The sequence below is a fragment of the Eretmochelys imbricata genome, chromosome 10, assembly GCF_965152235.1.
Source record: "Eretmochelys imbricata isolate rEreImb1 chromosome 10, rEreImb1.hap1, whole genome shotgun sequence".
Taxonomy (NCBI): Eukaryota; Metazoa; Chordata; order Testudines; family Cheloniidae; genus Eretmochelys; species Eretmochelys imbricata.
Window position 1 is genome coordinate 71,486,713 of NC_135581.1, and position 23,546 is coordinate 71,510,258.

At 43.6% G+C, this 23,546-nt stretch overlaps 1 protein-coding gene across 1 annotated transcript in view; it reads right to left on the reverse strand.

The window, feature by feature from the left end:
* The window catches only part of AGBL1 (AGBL carboxypeptidase 1), a 241,343-nt gene that overhangs the window by 57,960 nt on the left and 159,837 nt on the right, over nucleotides 1-23,546 (reverse strand). The window contains exon 19 of the mRNA XM_077829336.1: nucleotides 5,234-5,363. Within this exon, the coding sequence (XP_077685462.1) occupies nucleotides 5,234-5,363 (130 nt within the window). The remainder of the gene's footprint in view (nucleotides 1-5,233; nucleotides 5,364-23,546) is intronic.

Below are 23,546 nucleotides of genomic sequence, written 5' to 3' on the forward strand. Positions count from 1 at the left end.
ACTCACTTTTGCCAACTCTCACACTTTTATCACAAGTCTCACCGTATTTTTATTACAACCCTGGCTGCCAGAGTCAATTTATTCCCTGCGACTCTCAGCTTTCATTAAAAAAAGAAAGAGAGAGAGAGAGAAAAATAAAAGTTTCTAGCCCTCGTGGCCCCAGAGAAAATCTTGAAAATGTGACACCAGAAGGCAAATAAAAAGACGATCACTAAATATTATCATGGTTGCGGGGGCTAGACTCATTGCACTTGGGGTGGCAATACTGCATTTCAATCAATTTCAAGCAGTGCCCAGTGGCCTCTAAGAATGATAAAGGCTCAGATTGTGGCTTTAGGACATTTGGTGGTAGGAGCCATGAAGCAGCAGGGCTAGAGGGTGAGGGAAGAGTTATGTCTTACTCATCTGTAATTTCTTCCGGGGCTCAGAAGGGAGCCAAAGCACTGCAGTATCTCTGCCTCCCGCCGACCCTTTCTCATGGCCCCACCTTCATCCCAGCACACCCACCCTGGGCACTCTCCCATTCAGGTCTCTGGCAGTAGACTCATAGGGAGAGTCAGCTGACAGCACAGGACAGCTGGTCAGAACACAGAAACCAAGTTTCACAACAGTTACACAGATGGCTTTTTTCAAAAGGGGCCGATTCTTTGCTGTTCTTCAAAATTTTCCACGGGATTTTTTTTTTTTTTTTTTACAATTTTTTTGTAAATATTTTCAAAGATCGGCATTTTCAAAAGTGAATTTTTTTCTATCTCCCAAATTTTGGTTTTGATGTTGAAATCCCCCTGCCTTGAGATTAGAGGACCAATGAAAATTGTCAATGTTTAAAACAAAATTAAGGAAAATTAAAACCAGAAATGTTAAATAAGCAATTGTGTCAAAAATGAAAAATATTGAGAAAATTAAAGAGAGACAAGGTGGGTGAGGTAATAGCTTTTATTGAACTCACTTCTGTTGGGGGAAGGGACAAGCTTTTGAATGCACAGAGCATTTCTTCAGGTCTGAGGAAGGTAACCAGAGTGTCTGAGCTAAATACAAGTTGGGACAGATTGTTAGGCATAAGGGGTTCAGATATGCTGTAGGAGAGCACTTAAAATAAAGTGGGCTACTTAGGGTTTACGTTAGAGGCTAACGTGAGGAGTCAGGGCCCTGTCCTAGTGGGAGCCCATCAGACCTTGTGATAACTGTATAGCTGAAGGGGCTGGTTTAGTAGTGTGAGCCCCAGTTATTCAATACCTAGATTTTTTGGTTGAACCCCCTCTTGGGTTGATTCAATCCTAAATCAACTTAGTAAGGGGTCATTCACATGAGACTTAAATGCCAACGTCCTATCCCCACTGCATGGACATTAAAATCCAGAGGGACTTTTCCTTAGAGATGGCATTTGCCTTGGCTTCCTTGTTACAGATATGTTCTTCCATCTGTTTGCCAATCTCCTCCTGAGAAGGGGTTGCATTCCAGTGGGACTTGTGTGTTTATAGGTTCTAAAGTGCTTTGAGATCCTTTCGGTTTGAAGGTTCTAATCACTTAAAATACAAAATAGTGTAGTAAATTCATGCCCAGTTTGGATGCCACAGCTGTCTGTATGCTGAACACAAGGGGCCACTTGAACTTCACAGTGACAGAATGGACACAATGTGGATCCTGTTGCTTCAAAACCACAGGGCCATGCCACTGAGCTAACGTAAAGCCTCCCATTGCTGTTAGCAATAGATGGCTTTTGACACACAGCTGTGTTATTCTAATTCCATACAGTAGAGGGCAGAGAAGACACACACCAGGTTGCTCTTTGTTCTAGTGAGATTCTCCTAGCTGAAGATGGAAGAGAAAGTCACAGTTAGCATACTGTTTTCTACCGGAAAAGCAGTTGTCAATTAAACTGGCCTGATCTGAAAGACTATTAGCTTTAAAGCTCTGTCCCTTTCTCCTTCAAGATGTCATGCCCTGCTTTGAAGAAACTGCTCACACATCACCAGCATAAATGGGACCAAATCATTTCATAGAAAAACCATTTGGCTATCAACTAACTTGGCTCCATAGCTTACTTTCAGAGTAGGGAAAGGTGTTTTTGAATGTGTGTAAACTTAAATCAATGTGCTCTTTAAATTCAGAGAAAAATCCGTTTCTCGTGTACTTCAGGCTGAGAGCAAGAGAGAAGATGGAATCAATAGCTTCTCCTAAACTCAAGAATACTGACAACTTGCAATGTGTATGGGCCCAATCTCAGGACCTAGATACCACATTGATAAGCACAGGATAAAGACACAGATTAGAGAGAAGAAGAAAGGATAGATAGATAAAATATATTTGAATAAGAGGGAATGAGAATGAGAAAGTAGCTTAGATTAGATTAAGAGAGCCCATTGAAGCACCACACCACTGAAAATGATTCCGAGCTAACTCAAAAGTAAGCTTCTGGGGGCTGGGTGTCCTTCAGCTCTCCCAGGTGTCAATGTCTCCAGCAGCGGAGCTCCAGCATTCTGGCCTATGATGGAAACCCCCCAGTTGCAGGGAGTTTCACTGTCAGGACAACTGCAGACTTTTTTCATCTCTGCCTGCTGTTAGACTGTTAGCCTCCTCCATTGGACTCCGCTCATGACGCACAAGGGGAATCTTCCACCCCTGTGACTCGCCCTGCCCAACAGGTTGTTTCTCCCTATCCCTCGGGCTCTTGCAGCCTGAAGATCCGTCTTGAATTTGCATTAGATCCGTTTGGTGGTATTCAAACCACTTTGCACTTTTTCCTCAAGGTCTTGGACCCTTCTCCACATTCTCCTGGTCAGCGACCCTGGGCAGAGTGAAAACTTATCCCAGCCCCGTAGAGGACCAGGAATCCTTTTGGGCTGCAGCGGTCTCATGAGTTTTTGCCACCTGCAGAGAAGGAATTTTTTTTCTCCCACAAAAGTAAAAAACACAAATTTTCACCAAAATGGCTTGACTGACAAATGTGGAGAAAAGGAATTCCACAGTGCAAAATAATTACACTATTCCCAGAGGCCAAGGGACCCATCAATTGGATTTGAGTCGCTGGTGACTGGAGTATTAAGCTTTAAAAAAATCAGTGCAAAATCCTTACGTATGAACTAGCTTGAGTACCTGAACCACAGGAGAGGAGGAACCAGAGACTGGAGCTGGGCAATATTTTTTGGACTAACATTTTTTTCTTTTTTTTTTTCAGATTCAGGTCAACCAAAACATTTAGTGCATTCAGGTCAAAATCACCAAACTTCTTCAGTTAAAAATGAAAAGAAATCTGAAATAATAGAAACATGTTGACATTTTCTAAGCAAAATGTTCAGATTTTTCAGTGTGAAACACCTTTTTGTTTCAAATTTTACTGCATTTAAAAAAAAAAAGGTTAAAAACCTGAAACATTTTGTTCAACCCACAATAAAAAAATTCCGGTTCAGCCACTGAACTGACAAAATCAATCATTAGTGTATCTCTACCAGGGGCTTTCGAAAATCAGGCACTTACACTCAGGCCTGGCATTCCTTGTCATGCCAAAATGCACATGCCGTTACCATGATTGTATATGCAAATGCCCAGTTAGAGGATTAACCAGGGATACACATGTGCAGTGCAATTGCGGGGACTGTGTGTCTCCAGCTTGAAAAGTCAGGAACTATTCTCCTCCATAAAGTCAACACAAGAGTTTCTCCACTCATTTGCATAGCTCTTATTAGAGACGAGGCTTGGAAAGAGCTGCTTAAGTCTCTGCTTAACAGATGAGTTTTGAGCTTCCCAGAGACCCAAAGCTACTGGCTAGCTGCTAACTATGAAACAGCCTGATCCCATTGAATTGAATGGCAAAAATGATCATTGAGTTCAGTGGGAACAGGATGAGCTGTTTGGCCCTGATTCAGCAAAGCAATGAAACCAATGGGACTTAAGCTTGTGCATAAAATTACGCACATGATAAAATGACGTGTTGAAACAGGGACTAAATCAGATGAGGTATGTAAAAGATGACAGTGTGGCCGACGACACTGAATATCCTATATCAGACTAGGCAGGTGGAAGATGACGTAATGGCCCATTCCACGACTTTGTTACTCTGTGAGCAACATTTAGTATTCAGCTGTTCCTCAGCTGCCTTTCAGATGGTCCCAGCTGGAAACCGGAGCACGCTGCCATGCTTATGGCTAATTAATGTTTATTTATATTTTTAAACAAGCATTCCACTTGTCATGTTCACATAAATCTTTTCCTTTCCCACTAGGGGCTGTTGGAGCACGAGCCGAAATACTTTGTTTACTCATCACAAGCCTAGTCTGAGTGCTGGTCTGGTGGAGGTTTCTCCACTCTTTGCTGAGATTCATGCTGAGGGCTTTGAGCCAAAGGGGAGAAGAGGAGACTCCCTTCCCATGACAGAGAAGCACAGAAGTTATTCCCTTTTTGAGCTGGTTACTGTGCTGCCATCCATGTTCAAGTTGCTCTGATGTGGGCTGGAGATCTCTAAGGAGAGACCAAACTGAGCTCAGCCCTATTGCACTGGATCCTGCAATGAGATCTTTGCAAACTCTCTCCCCTCTCCACCAGGAATGGTCTGAAGAAAACACTAATGATGGATAATACTTCACACCGATCTAGCACTTTTCATCCGAAGACTCAAATTGCTTTATGAAAGGTGGACATTGTAATCCCCATTTTACAAAGGAGAATACTTTGCCCAGAGAGGTGAGGTTATTTGCCCAACATCACTCAGGGAGCCAGTGGCATGCTGAGAAATCAGATCAAGATCTCCTGATTCCCTGTCCTCTGCTTTAAATGCTGCACTAAGTTGCCTGCCTGCACAGCAAACTTTGCAGGAACCCTCTAAAATACTTAGGGGATCCCAAGTAGATAAAAATTGGCATCCTCTCATCAGGCAATTTATTACTTCAGTGCTCTGCTTTCCCAGATAGCATGGATTTTGGGGACAGAACTTCCCGAAACTACATCTCAACTTCAGCTCTCCCAACCTTAAACTTTCCCCCCTAACCAGTGTGCTCTTCAGACTGGGCATAGGGTTGTTGGTTAGAAGGGCCGATAGGCAATAAAATATCCCCTGAAGTGAAGGTCTCCAAGCTCTTCCCCATTTCCAGAGTAATGTAGCACTGGAATGTTTCCAGATCTCCCCAGACCCCTTCTCTCTTAGACCTGAACTATACAGCACAGGAGTCTTTGGGGAAGGTTGCAACAAATGAGCAGTGCAGGGGTATTAATAAAAGGGAAGACGGAAATGACTCACCAGCGGAGCCCGGCCAACGCTGCACAGGTAGTAGAGGAGGCCCTTGGTGTGGTAAATGGTTGGATGGAGCTGGCAGCTGGGAGCCAGCCACTGTCTATTCAGGTCGTCCCCACTCAAGGAGCACCGGTGGCTGGAATCACAGAACAAAACATACCCCAATTAAACTAACAAAACAACTCAGTGGTTTCAAAATGTCTGCTGTTTCTGGATAGTCCCTATACTAGGGCAGGCTTGGCTTGTGATGCTAATTCATAGATATATATCTAGATTTCAGAGATGGGCTTGAACGAACTAAAACTCCACAGAAGCTTATTTTAGAGGATTCTGCAAAGAATTAATTATCTATTTCATTTCCCTGCAGGGCCTGCTCAGTTAGATTCTAGGTAATTAATGCAGTTTTGATTTACACATGCACTCATATTAAACAGGACTAATACTCTGTTTTTAAACTCTCTAAAACATTGCTAATGTCTGATGTGAAATACAGAATCCATCATGGTCTATGGAGGTATAAAGGGTGGGTTTTCCATAGCCAACCCGGGGCATAGGAATGCCCAATCATCAGTCATTATCATTGGAACTGGAAAATCAGTCAGGCCCCATTGAAAATCTATAGGCACCTGCATGGGATGAGCAAAATATCTCATGCATAGTTTCTCCACTCATGAGAAATGCAATCATCTCAAACACATATCAAGAACCAATAAGATCTTTATGCTATACATCACTGTTATAAAAAACAGTTGGCTTTAGTGGGAATTTGACTTCACTGTAAGGGCTGAGTAAAACCTAAGTAAGGACTTCACGGTTTGGACCAAAGAGACTTTTACCTTAGCTCAGTCAAACTTTCCTCTCTGGTTCTGTTTCACTGGCTAATAAATTGTGCTAGATGTTTAATTGCATGGAGGGGAATTTGCATATTTTAGTGCAATTATGCAGATCTGAGTGATCTCCTTTATAATGACTTTGTTTTAGTTCCAAGCATCCTCACTCTACACAAAGGCTTCACTCTAACTGAGATTGCAATTCGCAAATTGTGATGCATTGATAAAGTTTAGGCCCTCCATTAGATCTGGATTCATGATAAGACCTATCATATTCAAATCAACCGCATCTACTGTAGAAGACATACTGTTAGCTTAGTAAACGAGAGCTGGAGTGTGCTTGAAGGTATGTATTCTAAACATCACATGGAATTTCAGCCACACAACTCCGTCTGACTTTAACAGGAGATACCATGTTCCACCATTTCTCCCACTACACCAAATGTTCCAGCCCTCTAACAACACAGCATGCAGAAACACACTACCGTCATGTGTGTATCAATGAGATTTCATAATTCACAGGCAAGACTTTAACCAGTTAGGCTGCGTTGCACACACCTTCAGCCCCATCAGTGCTTTATAGAAAATGTTTGGAGGGAAGAGACTCCAAAGTCTATTCAGAGCCTTTGGAGAAGAGCCGAAGCAATGGGAGTCTGACAGGAGGAAAAGGGGAATAGAAATAGTAGAATCCACAGAGCGTGTTATATTTTATACACACACGCACACACGCACATATTAATATGTATATATACACACAATGTAGAAAAACAAGGCTCTGATGCCATCTTGGGGTTTCTGGTGACATCACAACATCCATTCCAGTTTTGCTGTTGTTGTCACCTGAATTCCCCTTTCCCTTTAATTCACAGTTTCCTTGCTACTCATTCTGCAATTTGTAAAACATTTGCAATAGCTAACACCCTGGAAGCCAGAATTTGCTGGTGTGATAACTGCTGCTGAAAAACTTCTAGCTCAAAACTTGGCAATCCAGTATAATGTTTATTAGTGGCCCTTCACATAAAGTTAACCCAAGCCTCACCCCTCCTCATTTTTTTGACAGTGGCAACTCTGCTAAAAGTAACAACCATATTTGCCCCCTGGGTGTTTAATGTATTGCTAGCAGGCTACCTCTGAAGAGTGATATCACCGTACAAAAGTCACCAGTTGCACTGGGTGGCACTCACTCCATTTGCAGGTGACCATGAAGAAATAAGATCCAGATTCTTCCTTGAGTGGCGTGTCCTCCCATGGACCATACAAAGAAAATAACAGAATGCCACTAGCCATCACCTTCAGCCCCCCCAACTAAAACCTCTCCAACGCATCATCAAGGATCTACAACCTATCCTGAAGGATGACCCATCACTCTCACAGATCTTGGGAGACAGCCCAGTCCTTGCTTACAGACAGCCCCCCAACCTGAAGCAAATACTCACTAGCAACCACACACCACACTACAGAACCACTAACCCAGGAACCTATCCTTGCAACAAAGCCATTGCCAACTGTGTCCACATATCTATTCAGGGGACACCATCATAGGGCCTAATCACATCAGCCACACTATCAGAGGCTCGTTCACCTGCACATCTATCAATGTGATATATGACATCATGCGCCAGCAATGCCCCTCTGCCATGTACATTGGCCAAACTGGACAGTCTCTATGTAAAAGAATAAATGGACACAAATCAGACGTCAAGAATTATAACATTCAAAAACCAGTAGGAGAACACTTCAATCTCTTTGGTCACTCGATTACAGACCTAAAAGTTGCAATTCTTCAACAAAAAAACTTCAAAAACAGACTCCAACAAGAGACTGCTGAATTGGAATTAATTTGCAAACTGGATACAATTAATTTAGGCTTGAATAAAGACTGGGAGTGGATGGGTCATTACACAAAGTAAAACTATTCCCACCCCCCTACTCCCCCCCCCCCGCTGTTCCTCAGACGTTCTTGTCAACTGCTGGAAATGGCCCACCTTGATTATCACTACAAAAGGTTCCCCCCGCCCCCTGCTCTCCTGCTGGTAATAGCTCACCTTACCTGATCACTCTCCTTACAGTGTGTATGGTAACACCCATTGTTTCATGTTCTCTGTGTATATAAATCTCCCCACTGTATTTTGCATTGAATGCATCTGATGAAGTGAGCTGTAGCTCACGAAAGCTTATGCTCAAATAAACTTATGAGTCTCTAAGGTGCCACAAGTCCTCCTTTTCTTTTTGCGGATACAGACTAACACGGCTGCTACTCTGAATTAAGTCAATGAGTAGAACTGATTAAAAAAAATAGAATTTCCATCCCATTGGAAACAGCAATATTTTTGACATTTATTTTTATTCCAAATCAACATGAAAATCAAGATATCAATTCTTTTCACAGAATAAACATTTCCAAAAGAAATTGAATTTAAAAATATTGAAATATATGGTTTCGAAATTTTCAGGCTAAGCAAAATGTTTCAATGTCTCCAAAGAGAAACCTTTCATTTCAGGATGTGTCAACAATAATCTGTGTTTGCCTGAGCTGCCATGGTCTCTTCCTCTAGCCAAGCCACCATGGTGTGTGAAGGGAGTCCCATGACCACAGTGCATCATGGGAGATGAAGTCCAACCAGGGCAGCCCAGCTCATAAAGAACAAGGGGAGCATGATACAATTGAACTACTACTTCCAGGAGGCACAGAAGCGGCTCAAGCAGATGCAGAGATTAATGTCAAACCACCTCTACACTAATTTTGTTTCAATTTTTCTGTCGGAAAACATTCTGCAAAATTGACATTTTTCTTACAGAATATTTCAATTAAATGGAAATCCCATTTTCTATTGAAAAAAAAAAAAACATTTCTATGAAAAACTCCCAACCACTTCTATCAATGGGAGTGGCTCGCCAAATCCAAGGAGAGAATGTAACACAAAACCACAGAATTTAGTAGCTCTTGCCATGGAGTCTGGTCCCATTGTGCTTCAGAGTACACAGGGCCTTGCTTGTGATATATCGCTTAAGCTGTTTGATTGGGTGGAGCAGACTTTGTATATTTCAGTGCAAATATGCAGCTCTGAGCTAACCCTCCTGCAGTGAATTCATTTTAGTTCAGAACATCCTTACATCCTTGCGAAGGTTTCACTCTCACCAAGATTGCAACTCACAAATTGTGTTGCACTGATACAAGTCAGGGCTTTTCTTAGATCCGAGCTCAGGATTATCTGAGCTCACCATATTTACATCCCTCCTGGTGAATGCTTATTATTATCTCATTAAATTTAGTACAACTGCTTTAAAAAAAAATCCAGAAGCCCTTGTTCAGTACAATTGTTCTCAATGGATAGTGTGCGTCTCCCTGGGGTAGTTAGTTACAAAGTGATGGTTATGCCATGAGTGTGTAAAACAACACATGGCCAACCAATAAGGGCCTGTGCATGGGGACAAGAGTGGGAAAGTGGAATTCAGTCTCCTCTTTTCAATCATTACCATCTTTGCTCTTTTAATCCATCTTTAAATATTAGCACTATTGCCTGTCAGTCCATATTCACTGCCTTTGGGTTGCTGAAAAATTTAATTAAATTATGAAACGTTGATTCTTTTTTTCCATTAAAGCCCATTTACTTCAGTGACTGCTTCATGCCATCCCTCTTCCCTATTTTCTTCCTTTCTTCTCTCCCACTCCTACTACTGATGACATTTGCAGATAAGGGCTTTGTCCCTTATGCTAGGCAGCCAAGGGTGAAGGTAAAATATTAAGCTGATCTCAAGTACTGATAACAGAAAAAAGGAGTGGGAAGCCAAGACTGGCTTTTGTGTGTTTGCCAGGATTCAATGAAATTCACTTCTCAGATCAAAGGTGTTCATTACCTTGCATCTCCAAGCTACTAGATTTGCTGTAAATGCTTTGTGTCTTCTTTCCTTAGCAAGAGTCCTTGCCACCTTAGCTAGGACTAGCTGGAACTCAACGGAAACAATGAAAGATTTGCCTCTGAAAAATTTCCAACATAAAAAAAAAGTCTGCTCTATGTGTCTTTGTACAGGTTAGCTGTAATTCAGCTATTTGTTAGAGTTTCAATCAGTGTGTTTACCAAGGATTTAATGTATGTGTTATCCATACATTAAATCCTTGGTAAACACACTTTTGTTGTTCACAAACCTGATGCTGTGCATTGGCTTTAGATCCATGTTCTTTTAGCTCTTCTAGGTTTAAACACTGGGGAATCTCTATGGTCTAGAGAGAGCCATTGGATAAGGGGAAGTGAGTAGCTACCAGAAGACGCTGTGGGAAAGAAGACAGTCTCAGAGGCACCATTTCTCCTTTGCTCCCCCTTGTGATAACTGTGTGCTCATGCCACTGCTGAAGAAAAAAAACACTCCTCCCCAATGTACTATGAGGCTGTAAGAGGAGAAGGGGTATCTAATGTGACTCATGAGAAAGCACAGGTGAAAACTTATACAACAGAGGATATGGAGGCATTTGAAAACAAGAGATCCTCTGTTCCTACTATGGAGGTGTCTGTGAATGGATATAAGGCATAACGCAAAGGAGTTTGCACAATGACACATGACATGAGAAAGTTTCCAGTAGCCACAACTTCCTATGAAGACAATCACTTGTGCTCTCTCATGTATGCTTTGCCCCAACATAGTGCTGAGTTAGCTCTTGTCTCCGTGATAAATAAGAAAAGGGCAGGTGCTATGGGAAAAGGTAGATCTGAACAAGTTCATTCTCCATCCTCACAACACACCAATCATAGGGTCTGCTGTTAGGCAGCCGCTCCAGATTTTGTTTCTGAGGCATCCCAGAAATATTCAAGTAGATGAGCAGCCAGAAAAATGAAACCAGGGAATAAGAAGTGACATGGCCACAGATGCTAAGCCTACTCATGCTGAGCTCAAGAGCAGCAAGTTCTGAGGTCCTACCTGCGGGCCTACCTGCGGGCCATAAAGACCCTACCTTCTTGGTAATACATTTAGAAAACAACATGGCTCTACCATGGCTAGATACATAATATGCAGATGGGCAATCACAGAAACCAAAGTATCATCGAGCCTTCTTCTACAGACCCCATATGCAGAGGTACTTAATGTCTGCTGTACTGGTTTAAACCATCTTTCTCTTTAAGAAAGCCATTAAGCACCTTGGCTTCTAACTGAAGTGGATTCTGACTGTATGGAGAGGACTGATGAGGAGATTCACTTGATGATTACTTGTTTTGTTCATTCCCTCTGGGGCACCCAGCATTGGCCACTGTCAGAAGACAGGATACTGGGCTAGATGGACCTTTGGTCTGACCCAGTATAGCCGTTCTTATGAAAGACAGACAGATACACGGGCTCCACTCCACAACTCACTGAAGTCTTTCCACTGACTCCAGTGGGCCTTTGGATCAGGCCTATTGATAGAAAGGGAGAGACAGAGAAAGAAATGGAGAAGGCGAGAGGTAAAGAGAAAGGAAGAGAGGAAAAGAAAAAATACAGAGAGAGTGAGATATAAATAGAGACACGAAGGAAAGAGACATATGGGGATAAACAAAAAGTGAAAGAGATTAAATGAGTGAGAGAGGAAGAAATGGAGAGGGAGAGAGAAACAAGTCACTTTTTAAAGAGAAAATGTTACTGCAATTTCAAGATAAAATGACCCAAAATCTCCTGTCCATTACAGATAACTGGAAAGACAGGGCCCACTATAGCGAGTGAATGATGTCAGGACCGATAATAACAACACCTGGGGCACAGTGAGCTATAAAATCTAAAGGGACACATTGTGTTTGATATTTAGAAAGCAGCATCACCTTTCACTGCACATCCAAATAACAGAAGGCAGTACTGACACAGGATAAGAATATCTATAAAGGGAAGTAGATATACTTAAAAAGCAGGATGCCTTTGACCAGCATAGGACAGTCTCAACCAGGCACAGCATCTTGGGCTTTATAAATAACTACTGCCAAGAAGGAAGGATAAAAAGAGAATCTGTATTATGGTGGTTTGGTGTTGTTGCTCTGAATGTTCGGAACAGGGAAAATAGGAACCCATCATTTTGCTTGACAGATTTTCGTGTTGTGTTTCCAGTGAGACAGATCCCAAGAAATCAGAGGAAAGGGGCATCTCCAGTAAGACTATTGCTCATGATCATGAGGACTATGTTAGAAGGACATGGATTTTCTCTAGCTCTAATTCCCAGTCCTCCCTTTAAGTCTCCACACTAGGAACAGCCCAACTGTCTTCAACATTTGTACATCCGCATTGTGATGCTGTGTCACTGCAACGATGCTGTGTCATGGTGGTGCAATGAGATGTCACTTAGCACCATGCAACATCCCCAAGTAACTTCAGGGCTCTTTCATTAACCTGCAAGACTGGAAGTGGGAGCGGGCTGAGGAAACCAGGACAAATCCTCACATTTCAGGATGGCTGGCATCCAAAGGTGTTCACGTGCTGTGACCCTGCACAGAGATGCAGAGCTATTCTGTTGACACCCAGGCAGCCCAAGTGCGTGCATCCTATTAACTCCAACCTACGAATACAAAAGTGTTTCTCTGAAGCAGAAGGAACTGGGGATGGAGGAAAAACTGTAGGAACACCCAGGTTCACGAAGAAGATTACATGGAGTTTTATGTTTGCTGTTAAGTTAACAATAAAGACAAATAACAGCCAGGAACTGAGTTTGGACCAGATCACAAGTGTTTATGCTGAGTTAGAAGCAGGGTAGGGATGGCACACCCTTCCAGTCTCTAGGACTATGTCTCCACCACAATAGAAAAACAGTGGCTGGCCCACACCAGCTGACTCAGGCTCACGGGGGGGGGGGGGGGGGGGGTCAAGCTGTGGGTCTGTTTAATTGCAGTGTAAACATCCAGGCTTAGACTGCAGCCCGGGCTCAAGGACTCTGCAAACTGGGAGGGTCCCAGAGATAGGAATGTCTACACTGCAATTAAACAGCCCTGCAGCCCAAGCCCCCTGAGTCTGAGTCAGCTGGCCTGGGCCATTCATGAGTGTCTAATTGCAGTGTAGACATACCCTCAGAGGGCTGTTATATGTGCATCTGAGCACTCACATAGAGCAGGGGAGGTGATTAATTACACAATTCACCTTGATCTTTGTGCCTTTAATGCACAGAATAGCGAGGAAAAAACAAATGTTTATACTGAAAGTAATTTAGTGCAGAACAATATGTGGTTATTAGGTATTTGGATGTGTTTTGGTAGGTCCAGAATGGGGTGACAACTGATTGGATGTGCTTTGAGTTTCCTGTGTTCCATGAATGTGAGGAGGGAACCTTTCGCATCAAAGGCTTGACAACTTGATCTGGGTGTTCCTTCTGTGCTCTGGGCCATCACTGTGTAATACTGCATTATTTCTTTCCATAGGGGAAACCATCCTTCCAGCCAGTAGGTGGACTGTTTACTGCCCCTTATGGAACCCATCAGTGCTGCTCCTGGGCTAGTGAGGGGGGTTCGCTGGCGTGAGCCGTGGGGTGATCCCACTCCAGTTAGTCCAAGGAGCATAGAAGGTAAAGCTCTCAGTTTGCCACGGGATATCAATGCATTAGATTGTATGAAATGAAACACAGATGAAAAGCCTCAGGGCATGAATGAAGACACTGCTGAATGAATCCCTTCCGTTCACCATTATTACAGCTAGCAATTCACCAGTAACAATTCGTTTTCCTTCCAACATGAAGGAACTTGAATAATAAAATGTCCACACATAATCATGGCAAAAAGAAGCCAGTTGGCTAGTCATTTCAGCACTGCTAAAGCAGCAGGGAAATGCACTGCAGAGACAGATAGAGGTGTGTTGTGCGGTGTCACGGCGGATAATAGAGAGGCAGCTAACCATGATTCTGTAAGGATGACTCATTACTCACTCAGGACAAATAACCAGCACAGTGTGGGCTCAGAGTACTGCCTGGAAACATAGCTGCCAAAATAGACATTGTGCTTAAAAGACATAAGGAGAAGTGGAATACGGGAGTCGCCATACTGCAGCAGACCAGTGGACCACAACAAGTCCAGAATTCTATTTCTTACAATGGGCAATGAAAGATGTTTCACATAAAGGCATAACCCCTCTTTCTCACACCCTATCATGCACCTGATAGACCCATGCAGATGGAAAGAGGACCTTTTCCTGACCTGGCCTGGTGTTCAGTTGTACCATGAAGCTCCAGGATTGACAGCTTTTCTCATTGTTATCCTAGCTTGAGAACGCACCCAGGTTATTCTGGAGGCAAGCTGGACCCTCAGAGTATGCCTCCCATCCCGTCTTCAGTTTGCATTGGCTTTAATAGGGCTGGCATGGCAGCACGTAGTGTGATGTCCAATTAGTGCCAACTGAGAGGAGGAGTCAGAAAGTTGGATAACCTTTACTTATGAAATACAACAGGAACCTTAGGAAGGTCGGGCATTTTCTTGTTCCTTTCTGTTTTCAGCATTACATTTTCTTGGGGAAATGAGCGAATTCCAGTGCTGAAAAAGGTGACGGATTTCAGCAGTCCTAGCTTAGGCAGCCACTGTACCAGATTCCCCCACACAGCTAAATTAACACACCTCCCAGCTGACCCTCCCCACCCTTTTCTATGTTATTGCTTAGAATCCTGCACAGTTCTAACCAATGCACCTCAGTCCTTACCTGCAGGATCTCCTGTTATTCTAAACTGCTTCTCTCCCTATAAGTGCACTAATGTATCTCAATCCTCACTTGCAGTTACCCTGTTCTTCCACTCCTGGGAGCTCCACCTACAGCTCTGCAATGTCCCTTAAACTGACTTGCAGCATACCCTGCTGTCAGGCCTGCTTTTATAATGATCAACAATCATACTGACTTTCATAGTTGTTTAGGGACTAGGACTAACAATAAGGAAATAGGTGATGAAACCAAAGGCTGGAAAGCAAATGTAACTTCTCAGTAGGCATCAGTATTCTCTAGTTTCTCTGCTGGCAACCATCAAGAGTCTAAGAGGAAACCTCCGTTTATCTTAGTTACAATGGACAGCTAAGGGATTCACACAGAGTGCAGAGTGGATGTTGCTTCTTGGCTGGTTATGAGACTGACCTCCTGTTGCCATGCTGGTTTACTGCTAGGCCTTTAGGATGAAGATTTTCTGTGCTCCCTTCTCATCGATATTACATGACACGTGAACAAATCTGTACTTATCTTCCTGAATGGCAATTGTGCCATCTGGCTGCCAACCGTTTAATGATGCCATTGAAGGTCTCCTTCCCAGTTGGGGTGGCAGCGGCAGGACGATTTTACCCTTTCGGCACACACTAATGAATTCATGATGCATAATGCTTCCTCTTGGGCAAATGCTTTTCTAAAGCATCACTCTGCTAGCTTCCACTTGCCTCCTTACAACTAAGCACTGCTACTAATTAGCTTAATGAGCTTTCAGTGTTTCTTCTACATCTGACTGATTTTGTCACAATGGACAATCCTTTCTTCTTAAGATAAATGATAGAGAATCTGTGCTCCTTCAGCTTGGTGCATGTAATAGCGTCACTGCCCTTGTTCAGCTCCCTCTATTATGAGCCCTCCTTTGGACTTGATGGACACATTTCATTAAGTCAGATTTTGTTACAAACCAGTTAGGGACACAGAATGAGATCTGCTTCACCCCCAGCTAATATTAGCAAGGTAACAATCAAACGAGGCAACAGTAAAGATGATCAGCTAAAAAGGCGAGTTGACAGTATTAATACAGACTGGTAATGTTACATCATAGTCCCACACAAATGTTGTCACAAGATTTGTCCATCAAACTCACATTTATTTGAGTGAATAATGGACAACAGCCTTGAGCATTAAACACTGTGGGCTGATTCACTCATTGGGCTCAGCACCTTGGGCAAAGAATTTGCAAATCATTACCAAATCCAAGTGGTAAGGTGTTATATCCACTGAGCACTCACTTTACATGGGGAATACAAGGTGTAGGATAATGACAAAACAAGCTCCATACATGCATCTCTTGTACTTCCCATGCAGCTGAACTGCTACACAAAAAACCCCACTGATAATAACTGGACATTGCACCTCTCTATTGCCTCTCCTTTCAGGGTCGCAAAGTGCTTATTGTATCATGCCTGAAAAAGCCTTACAACAAAATGTTTGATGAAAACTGCTTTTGATGGAAAACTAGATTTGTGAAAAAACACATTTTTTCATAAAAAGTGTCTGCTTTCTGCAGAAATTTCTGACTTTTAACTGCAAATCAAACACCTGCAAGCCAAAATAATTTTTATTTTTTGGCCAACCCCTTCCCCACCCCAGTAATTTTTTTTCTCAGTTGAAACAAACAAACAAAAAAACTGATTTGGAAATGCTGCCATGGTGCATCATGGGAGTTGTGACAGTACCTTTGAAAACATTTGAGGGGCAGTAGATAGGCCAAAGGGAAGGACCTTGTATTGGAAGTGGTCCTGTCCAATGGTAAAACAGAGAAATCTGCGATGAGAGGGATGTATTGTTACATGGAAATAGGCAACCCGGAGGTCGAGGGCCGAGAACCAATCCCCTCTTTCTAGAGCTGGGATTATGGTGCCTAGTGTGACCATCTTGAATCGCTGTGTTTTGACAAACTTGTTGAGTTGTTGTAGATTGAGTATTGGTCTCTATCTGCCAGACTTTTTCTTTGTGAGAAAATAGTGGAAATAAAATCCTCTCCCTCTGTGTTCTGTGTTCTGTTGGAACGGGTCCTAATGCTCCTAGCTGCATGAGGTGGCTTACCTCCTGGCACGGTAGAGACTCATGAGAGGGACCCTTGAAGAGGGACGGTGATGGAGGGTGGGTAGGGGGTTTGGAAAGAAAGTGGATGGAGTAACCAGTTTGTACAATTTCTAGCACCCATTTATCAGATGTGATGGTCTTCCAGATTGGATAAAATGGAACTAGACGATCTCCAAATGGTCGGGAGAGAGATGGTGTCACCAGCACAGATAGACCTGAGGTTCTCAGGCCCTCAACCAAGGCTTCAAATTTGTTGTCTGGAGGTTGATGGTTGGGACGCAGCTACTGAAGAAGTAGAAGGCCCTCGAATCGCCATTGTTGTTGTGAATACATGGTCTGGCAGTAGCATTGGGGTACATAATAATTCCTCTGTTTTTTCTTGGGTTTGGGTGTATAGATTCCCAAGGATCGGAGTGTCACTCGTGAATCTTTGAGCGAGTGGAGAGAGTCATCTGTCTTCTTGGAGAAGTGTTTTGGACCCTCAAACGGCAAATCCTCAACTGTGGATTGCACCTCCTTAGGGAAGCCGGAGAGATGGAGCCATGAGGCCCTACTCATCACGACAGCTGTTGCCACTGATCTTGCAGCTGTGGCTGCAGGATCAAGTGCGGCTTGCAGGGCTGTTTTGGAGATGAGTTGTCCCTTAGATACACGTGCTGTGAATTGTTCTCTCTTGTCCTCAGAAATAAATCAATCAAATCATACTTTTTTGTGTATTAATATAGAAATATTTCGCCAATAATGCCTCATAGTTGGCTATGCGGAGGTGTAGTGTAGCCGAGGAATAAGCCTTGCGGACAAAAAGATAAAGTCTTTTCCTCTCTTTGTTGTGAGGTGTGGTTTTGGGCTGTTGTTGCCTACTAAATTCCTGGATTGCATCCACCACTAGGGAATTGGGCGCTGGTAGAACTCTTTCCCCTTTTCCATCTCCTTGGTGCTCTTCCTCGGTAAAAAGGAGCAATGAGGATGAGTGTCTTCCAGCCATACCTCTACAATAATCAAGATGGTGGCATTTCAGAATTACATCAGCTAGGACACTTTTAGCTGCCCCAGCCCTGTTTTGGAGCTGCATAGCTCTGCTTTGCCAAGCCAAGCCAAGCCATGCCCAGTTTTGGGAGGGGGGGTTGTAATATTTAAATTTTGAATAGATAGAGAGATAGATAGATAATGTTGTTATCCCCTTGCAATTCTGGTTAGGCACACAAATTCATCTTTTTATATCAATGCCCATAAGTCAAATCAGATGCCTTCTACCTTCTCAAGGCAGGAATAGGCAGGCAGTGATTTGATTCCGTTGTTGTATTTTTGCTGGTCAGTTATCCGGCTTAGTACTGGAGTGAAAAAAGGGTCTCCGTTCTTCCCAATGAGATGTGTGCGGGGCTGTGATGTGATTTATAGCAGAATTAGCCACTGGCTGACATATGAGAAGACACAGTACACTACCCCTTCAAGTAAATTATAGCTCCGACAAGGCAGCATTAACTGAAATATGCTGAGTAGTAGCCTACAAAATAAAATGAAACAATGAAGTGCATCATTTGCCCACTCTCTTCCTCCACAAGCGAGGCTGCATAAAGAAAGCAGAAGAACCAAGTTTTGCTCTAGGCTGGGAATGGGGTTTTCCCTCTGCCATTATGTAAAATCAATACTATAATGATGGTTAGCTTATTGCTAATGTCTATAGCAGGGATCAGCCACTTTTGGCCCGCGGCTTCCCAGGGAAAGCCGCTGGCGGGCTGGGACGGTCTGTTTACCTGCTGCGTCCCTTGGCCCATGCCGCTTCCCGCAGCTCCCATTCGCCTGGGACGGCGACCCGCGGCCAGTGGGAGCTGTGATCGGCTGAACCTGTGGATGCTGCAGGTAAACAAACCGGCCCAACCCGCCAGCAGCTTTCCCTGTCGGGCTGCGTGCCAAAGGTTGCCAATCCCTGGTGTCATAAATATAAAGGGAAGGGTAAACCCCTTTGAAATCCCTCCTGGCCAGGGGAAAGCTCCTCTCACCTGTAAAGGGTTGAGAAGTTAAAGGTAACCTCGCTGGCACCTGACCAAAATGACCAATGAGGAGACAAAATATTTTCAAAAGCTGGGAGGAGGGAGAGAAACAAAGGGTCTGTCTGTCTGTCTGTCTATATGCTGGTTTCTGCCGGGGATAGACCAGGAATGGAGTCTTAGAACTTTTAGTAAGTAATCTAGCTAAGTATGTGTTAGATTATGATTTCTTTAAATGGCTGAGAAAAGAATTGTGCTGAATAGAATAACTATTTCTGTCTGTGTATCTTTTTTGTAACTTAAGGTTTTGCCTAAAGGGGTTCTCTATGTTTTTGAATCTAATTACCCTGTAAGGTATCTACCATCCTGATTTTACAGGGGGGATTTCTTTATTTCTATTTACTTCTATTTTTATTAAAAGTCTTCTTGTAAGAAAACTGAATGCTTTTTCATTGTTCTCAGATCCAAGGGTTTGAGTCTGTGGTCACCTATGCAAATTGGTGAGGCTTTTTATCCAACATTTCCCAGGAAAGGGGGGGTGGAAGTGTTGGGAGGATTGTTCATTGTTCTTAAGATCCAAGGGTCTGGGTCTGTAGTCACCTAGGCAAATTGGTGAGGCTTTTTACCAAATGTTGTCCAGGAAGTGGGGTGCAAGGTTTTGGGAAGTATTTTGGGGGGAAAGATGCATCCAAACAGCTCTTCCCCAGTAACCAGTATTAGTTTGGTGGTGGTAGCAGCCAATCCAAGGACAATGGGTGGAATATTTTGTATCTTGGGGAAGTTTTGACCTAAGCTGGTAAAGATAAGCTTAGGAGGTTTTTCATGCAGGTCCCCACATCTGTACCCTAGAGTTCAGAGTGGTGGAGGAACCTTGACATGGTCTATGGTATCACTGGAAATTCTCGTTTCCAGACTGGCATGTGGCTTTACTGAAGCAAATCCTGTTTGCTAACCTCACATAGCATACATAGGCTCTTTGAGTGGCAAATACTCTCTCACTACAGAGAAATAATACTTTCCTGCAGTTTTCTGGGTGAAACCAGGCTAGTAATCGTACATACCAATCCTGGTTTGTTAATATTGCTCCGGGCCAGCAGGGGATTTCCACATTTGCAGGGTGAATTCCACTGAATAACCATGAGTTCCTGAAAAAACATGTTTTTCTTTTCTTTTTTTTCCAACAGACTCTCTTTTATGAGAGAAAAGCAATATCAAAGACTCAGGCCTGTGTGTAACAGAGCCTATGTACCAGAAAACAGAAAAAGCTATGGGGCAATTCTGTTCTACATGACATCAACAGAAGTTACAGATCCATAACGAAAAGCAAATTTGGGATTTATGTATTTTCCATTCAGTTACATACTTCTTCCCATGTGGACTCCTTGCTAGTACAGGGTAACTTCTGTGTAGACTTCCTCCCCATAGATAATAATTCACACATCAGTACGAGGTATCCTACTAAAATATGGCACTTCTCATGCTATTCAGAGACATCTGTAAAGAGACTGGATGACTCAGGTGATGACATAGGGGCCCTTTCACCTCTAGTTTAGTGGCTGGGTAGTGACTAAAAGTCAACCTTATCTGACAGACATTACGTGGTCGATGTCAAACAAGTTGACAGTGCCAGTCCAGTTGCTAACGAATAGGATACTAATATTACATACATAAACCCCATCATCATTCCTTTGTTGACAATCGTAGCCAAGAGGTTAAGGACTGGGTGGGCCAAGGAGACTAAACTCCCCTCTCAACCCTGGGTGCAGAGCCCCAGGTCTGAGGAGAGCCACACTAGCTGTGACAGATTCATGTCTGCGCATGTGATATTACCCTACTGCCAGGGTTGTACCCATCCTGTGGATAACTGGAGGACCTCAGTTTCCAGGGCTGTCAATGGGGCACCTCTCACCAGTACATTCATTTCAAACAATAATTAATGAAAACAAATGTTAAACCCTCACCACAGAAGTAAAGAGACAGCAGCTCTACATTCTGTAACTTCAAGCAAATTGAACTAATAAGCCATCCACTAACACGGCCCAGAGCTTTCAGTGTGTTGTCAGAGCTGAGACCCCAGGAGTTGGCTAGGAGCTGCTGGAAGGGCATTCAGGAGACTGATCTGCAAGTGAGAAGAACCAACAGCTGGGGATAAGCCGAAAGGTTTGGGTAATGCTTGAGGATGCTCTAAGCTTTCTTTCCTTTGTTTGCTTTCCCCCCACTGTGAGCCTCTCAACTTCGGCTGAATGCTAATTCTGAAACTAAAAAATGACAACAAATTGCACTTACATAACTGCTCATCCAAGCACAGCATCTCTGGGCACTTCACAATAGTAAAGTTAAACGAAGCATTCAATACACATTTATTAAAACAAAGTATCCGCTAGAGAATCCTAATGGGTTTGTGGAGCTCTGCAAAACATGTGTAATAAATAAAATTTCATGAACAGGCAAAATCATTGCAAACCCGAAACTTGAATCCCCAAAAGGGCTCGCAGCCATAGCACAAAGCTCAGCTGAGGTTTGAGAAAGCTTGTGCCAAAGTGCTGAGTGAAGACAAGGCTGAGATTCACAGGCCAGGAGTGATTTATGGTTCCTGAAAGGAACCACTTGAAACTCGGTGGCACTGAACAGCTTCTCCCGGAAACCAGGCCAAACTCGGTGATTTTGGCAGTCTTGCTTTGGATTTTGGGTTTGCAAAATTCAAAACAGAACTACGGCAATGTGATCTCATGCAAATGGAAGCAAAAAAAAAGAAAATGGTTCACAAAGGCCAGTCTGAGCAAAACTCAGCTGGTTTTGCACAATTATTGACACCAATTTTCAAACCAGGTACCTAAAGTTATTTAAATACTTAAATCAGTGGCCTGATTTTTCAAAAAGAAAAGGAGTACTTGTGGCACCTTAGAGAGGTCTCTAAGGTTCCACAAGTACTCCTTTTCTTTTTGCGAATACAGACTAACACAGCTGCTACTCTGAAACCTGATTTTTCAAAGTATCGAGTTACCCAGCAGCTCCCACTAAAGTTCAACGAGTGCTTCAGGTGGTCAGAACCTTTGAAAATCAGACCACTCTTGTCTAGCTGCTTAAAAATGGACTTTGGACCCAAACTCTATGCACCAAGGTGTGAACATTTTGGCTCTCATCTTTACATTGTCTTAAAGTGAATCAGGGAACCTGAATTGTGGAGAGAATTGTGGCAGAGTTCCAAAGGCCAGGAGCACAGCCTATGGGCCAAAGTTTCTCCAGATTTGAAAGGTATATAATTCAGGAGACATGTATCAGAGGAGAAAGGATGGTGTGTGTGTTGTGATCAATGGTGATACGTTCAAGGAGATTTTGAAAAAAGACTGGTGCTTTGCATAGAGTCACAAGAAGTCTGAAAATCCTGCAGGTAAGAGTCACTGTCCTCATCTGCTCACTTAAAAAGTTTAGGTGCAGGGCTAGTTTTGACGAGCTTCATAGGACTGTCTTACCAAACAGAGCCAGGTAAATGGGGGTCTAGGACCCCTCTAGCGTGCAGAAAATTGTTCATCAAAACAAACTTTCAAAGCTGTATGGAAAATAAAGTTAAGGAACATTTTCACAAACTTTTCCCCTTCTTTTCTGGCCACTTTTACAAGACTTCCACCTTACACCTCTGAAAAAGAAGCAAAAACAGAAGAACTATTTGGTACAACTCAGCAGAAAGTTAAGGGCCTATAACAGGGCATGATCCTTTCCTGCCCTCAGGCACCACAGAGGGCGCTCAGGCTCTACCAATTAGGTACCCACACTGTGCAGGGTATTTAAGTTCCCTCCACTAACACCTCTACAGTTTCATGCAACAATACTATTTCCAGAGCCCCTTGTATTATCAGCCCTTTTCCCAGTGCCCAAGAGGAGAAGATGTCTCTCTTCCTTGAGATTGCACTCATGCTGAGCCCTGCTCCTCCCCCTTGCATTTCTTGCCTGTGCCTTTTTATCAGTCCTCAGCTGATGGGCTAATTAATCATTTACCCAGCCTGCCAGCCTGATGAGCTAATTACTTTCCATTCCTCAGTCAGACTTCTGGAGAAACTAATTAGTGCAAGAGTTATGGCCCCTGTGGAGGGTGAGGAACCCCCGTGGGCCAATCTGTATTCCACCTTGGCCCCCCAGCCTGTCAGGGATATCAGCTGGCAGCTCCTTCATGGGGCCATGAGCACAGGCATGTACCTGGCGCAGTTCACTCCCTTTCCCCGACACCTGCCCCTTCTGCAGTGTCAGAGAGACCCTGGAGCATGTCTACCTGGTGTGCACCAGGTTTCATCCCCCTTTTCTGGCTCCTCCAGAACCTCTCCAGATTCTGGCTGCACTTTTCCCCGCAACTCCTGATCTATGCACACCCTGTCTATGGCCCCATGCAGTCGTGAGACCTCCTCGTCAACCTCCTCCTGGAGCTGGCCAAGGTAGCCATCTATAAAACCAGGAGGAGGGTACTGGATGGCAGGTGCACTGCAACTGTGGGGACTATTTCTGTTCTTCCCTTGGTTCATGTATCTGGGTAGAGTTCCTCTGGGCCATGTCCGCTGGCTCCTTAGACACCTTCAAGGAGCAGCAGGTACTGTCTGGGTTTCTCTGCTCGGTGCCCCCTTCGGGATCCCTGATTCTGAACCTGTGACCCTCACACCTGTCCCTGTTTTTCTCATTGGTTGTCCCCAGTAATTGCTTGAGCCCAGAGTTCAGCAGCTCCTCCCCTTAGGCCTTCCTAGGACTTCAGTAAGTGCTAGCTCTCAGCACTCTGTCACAGGTCCAAAG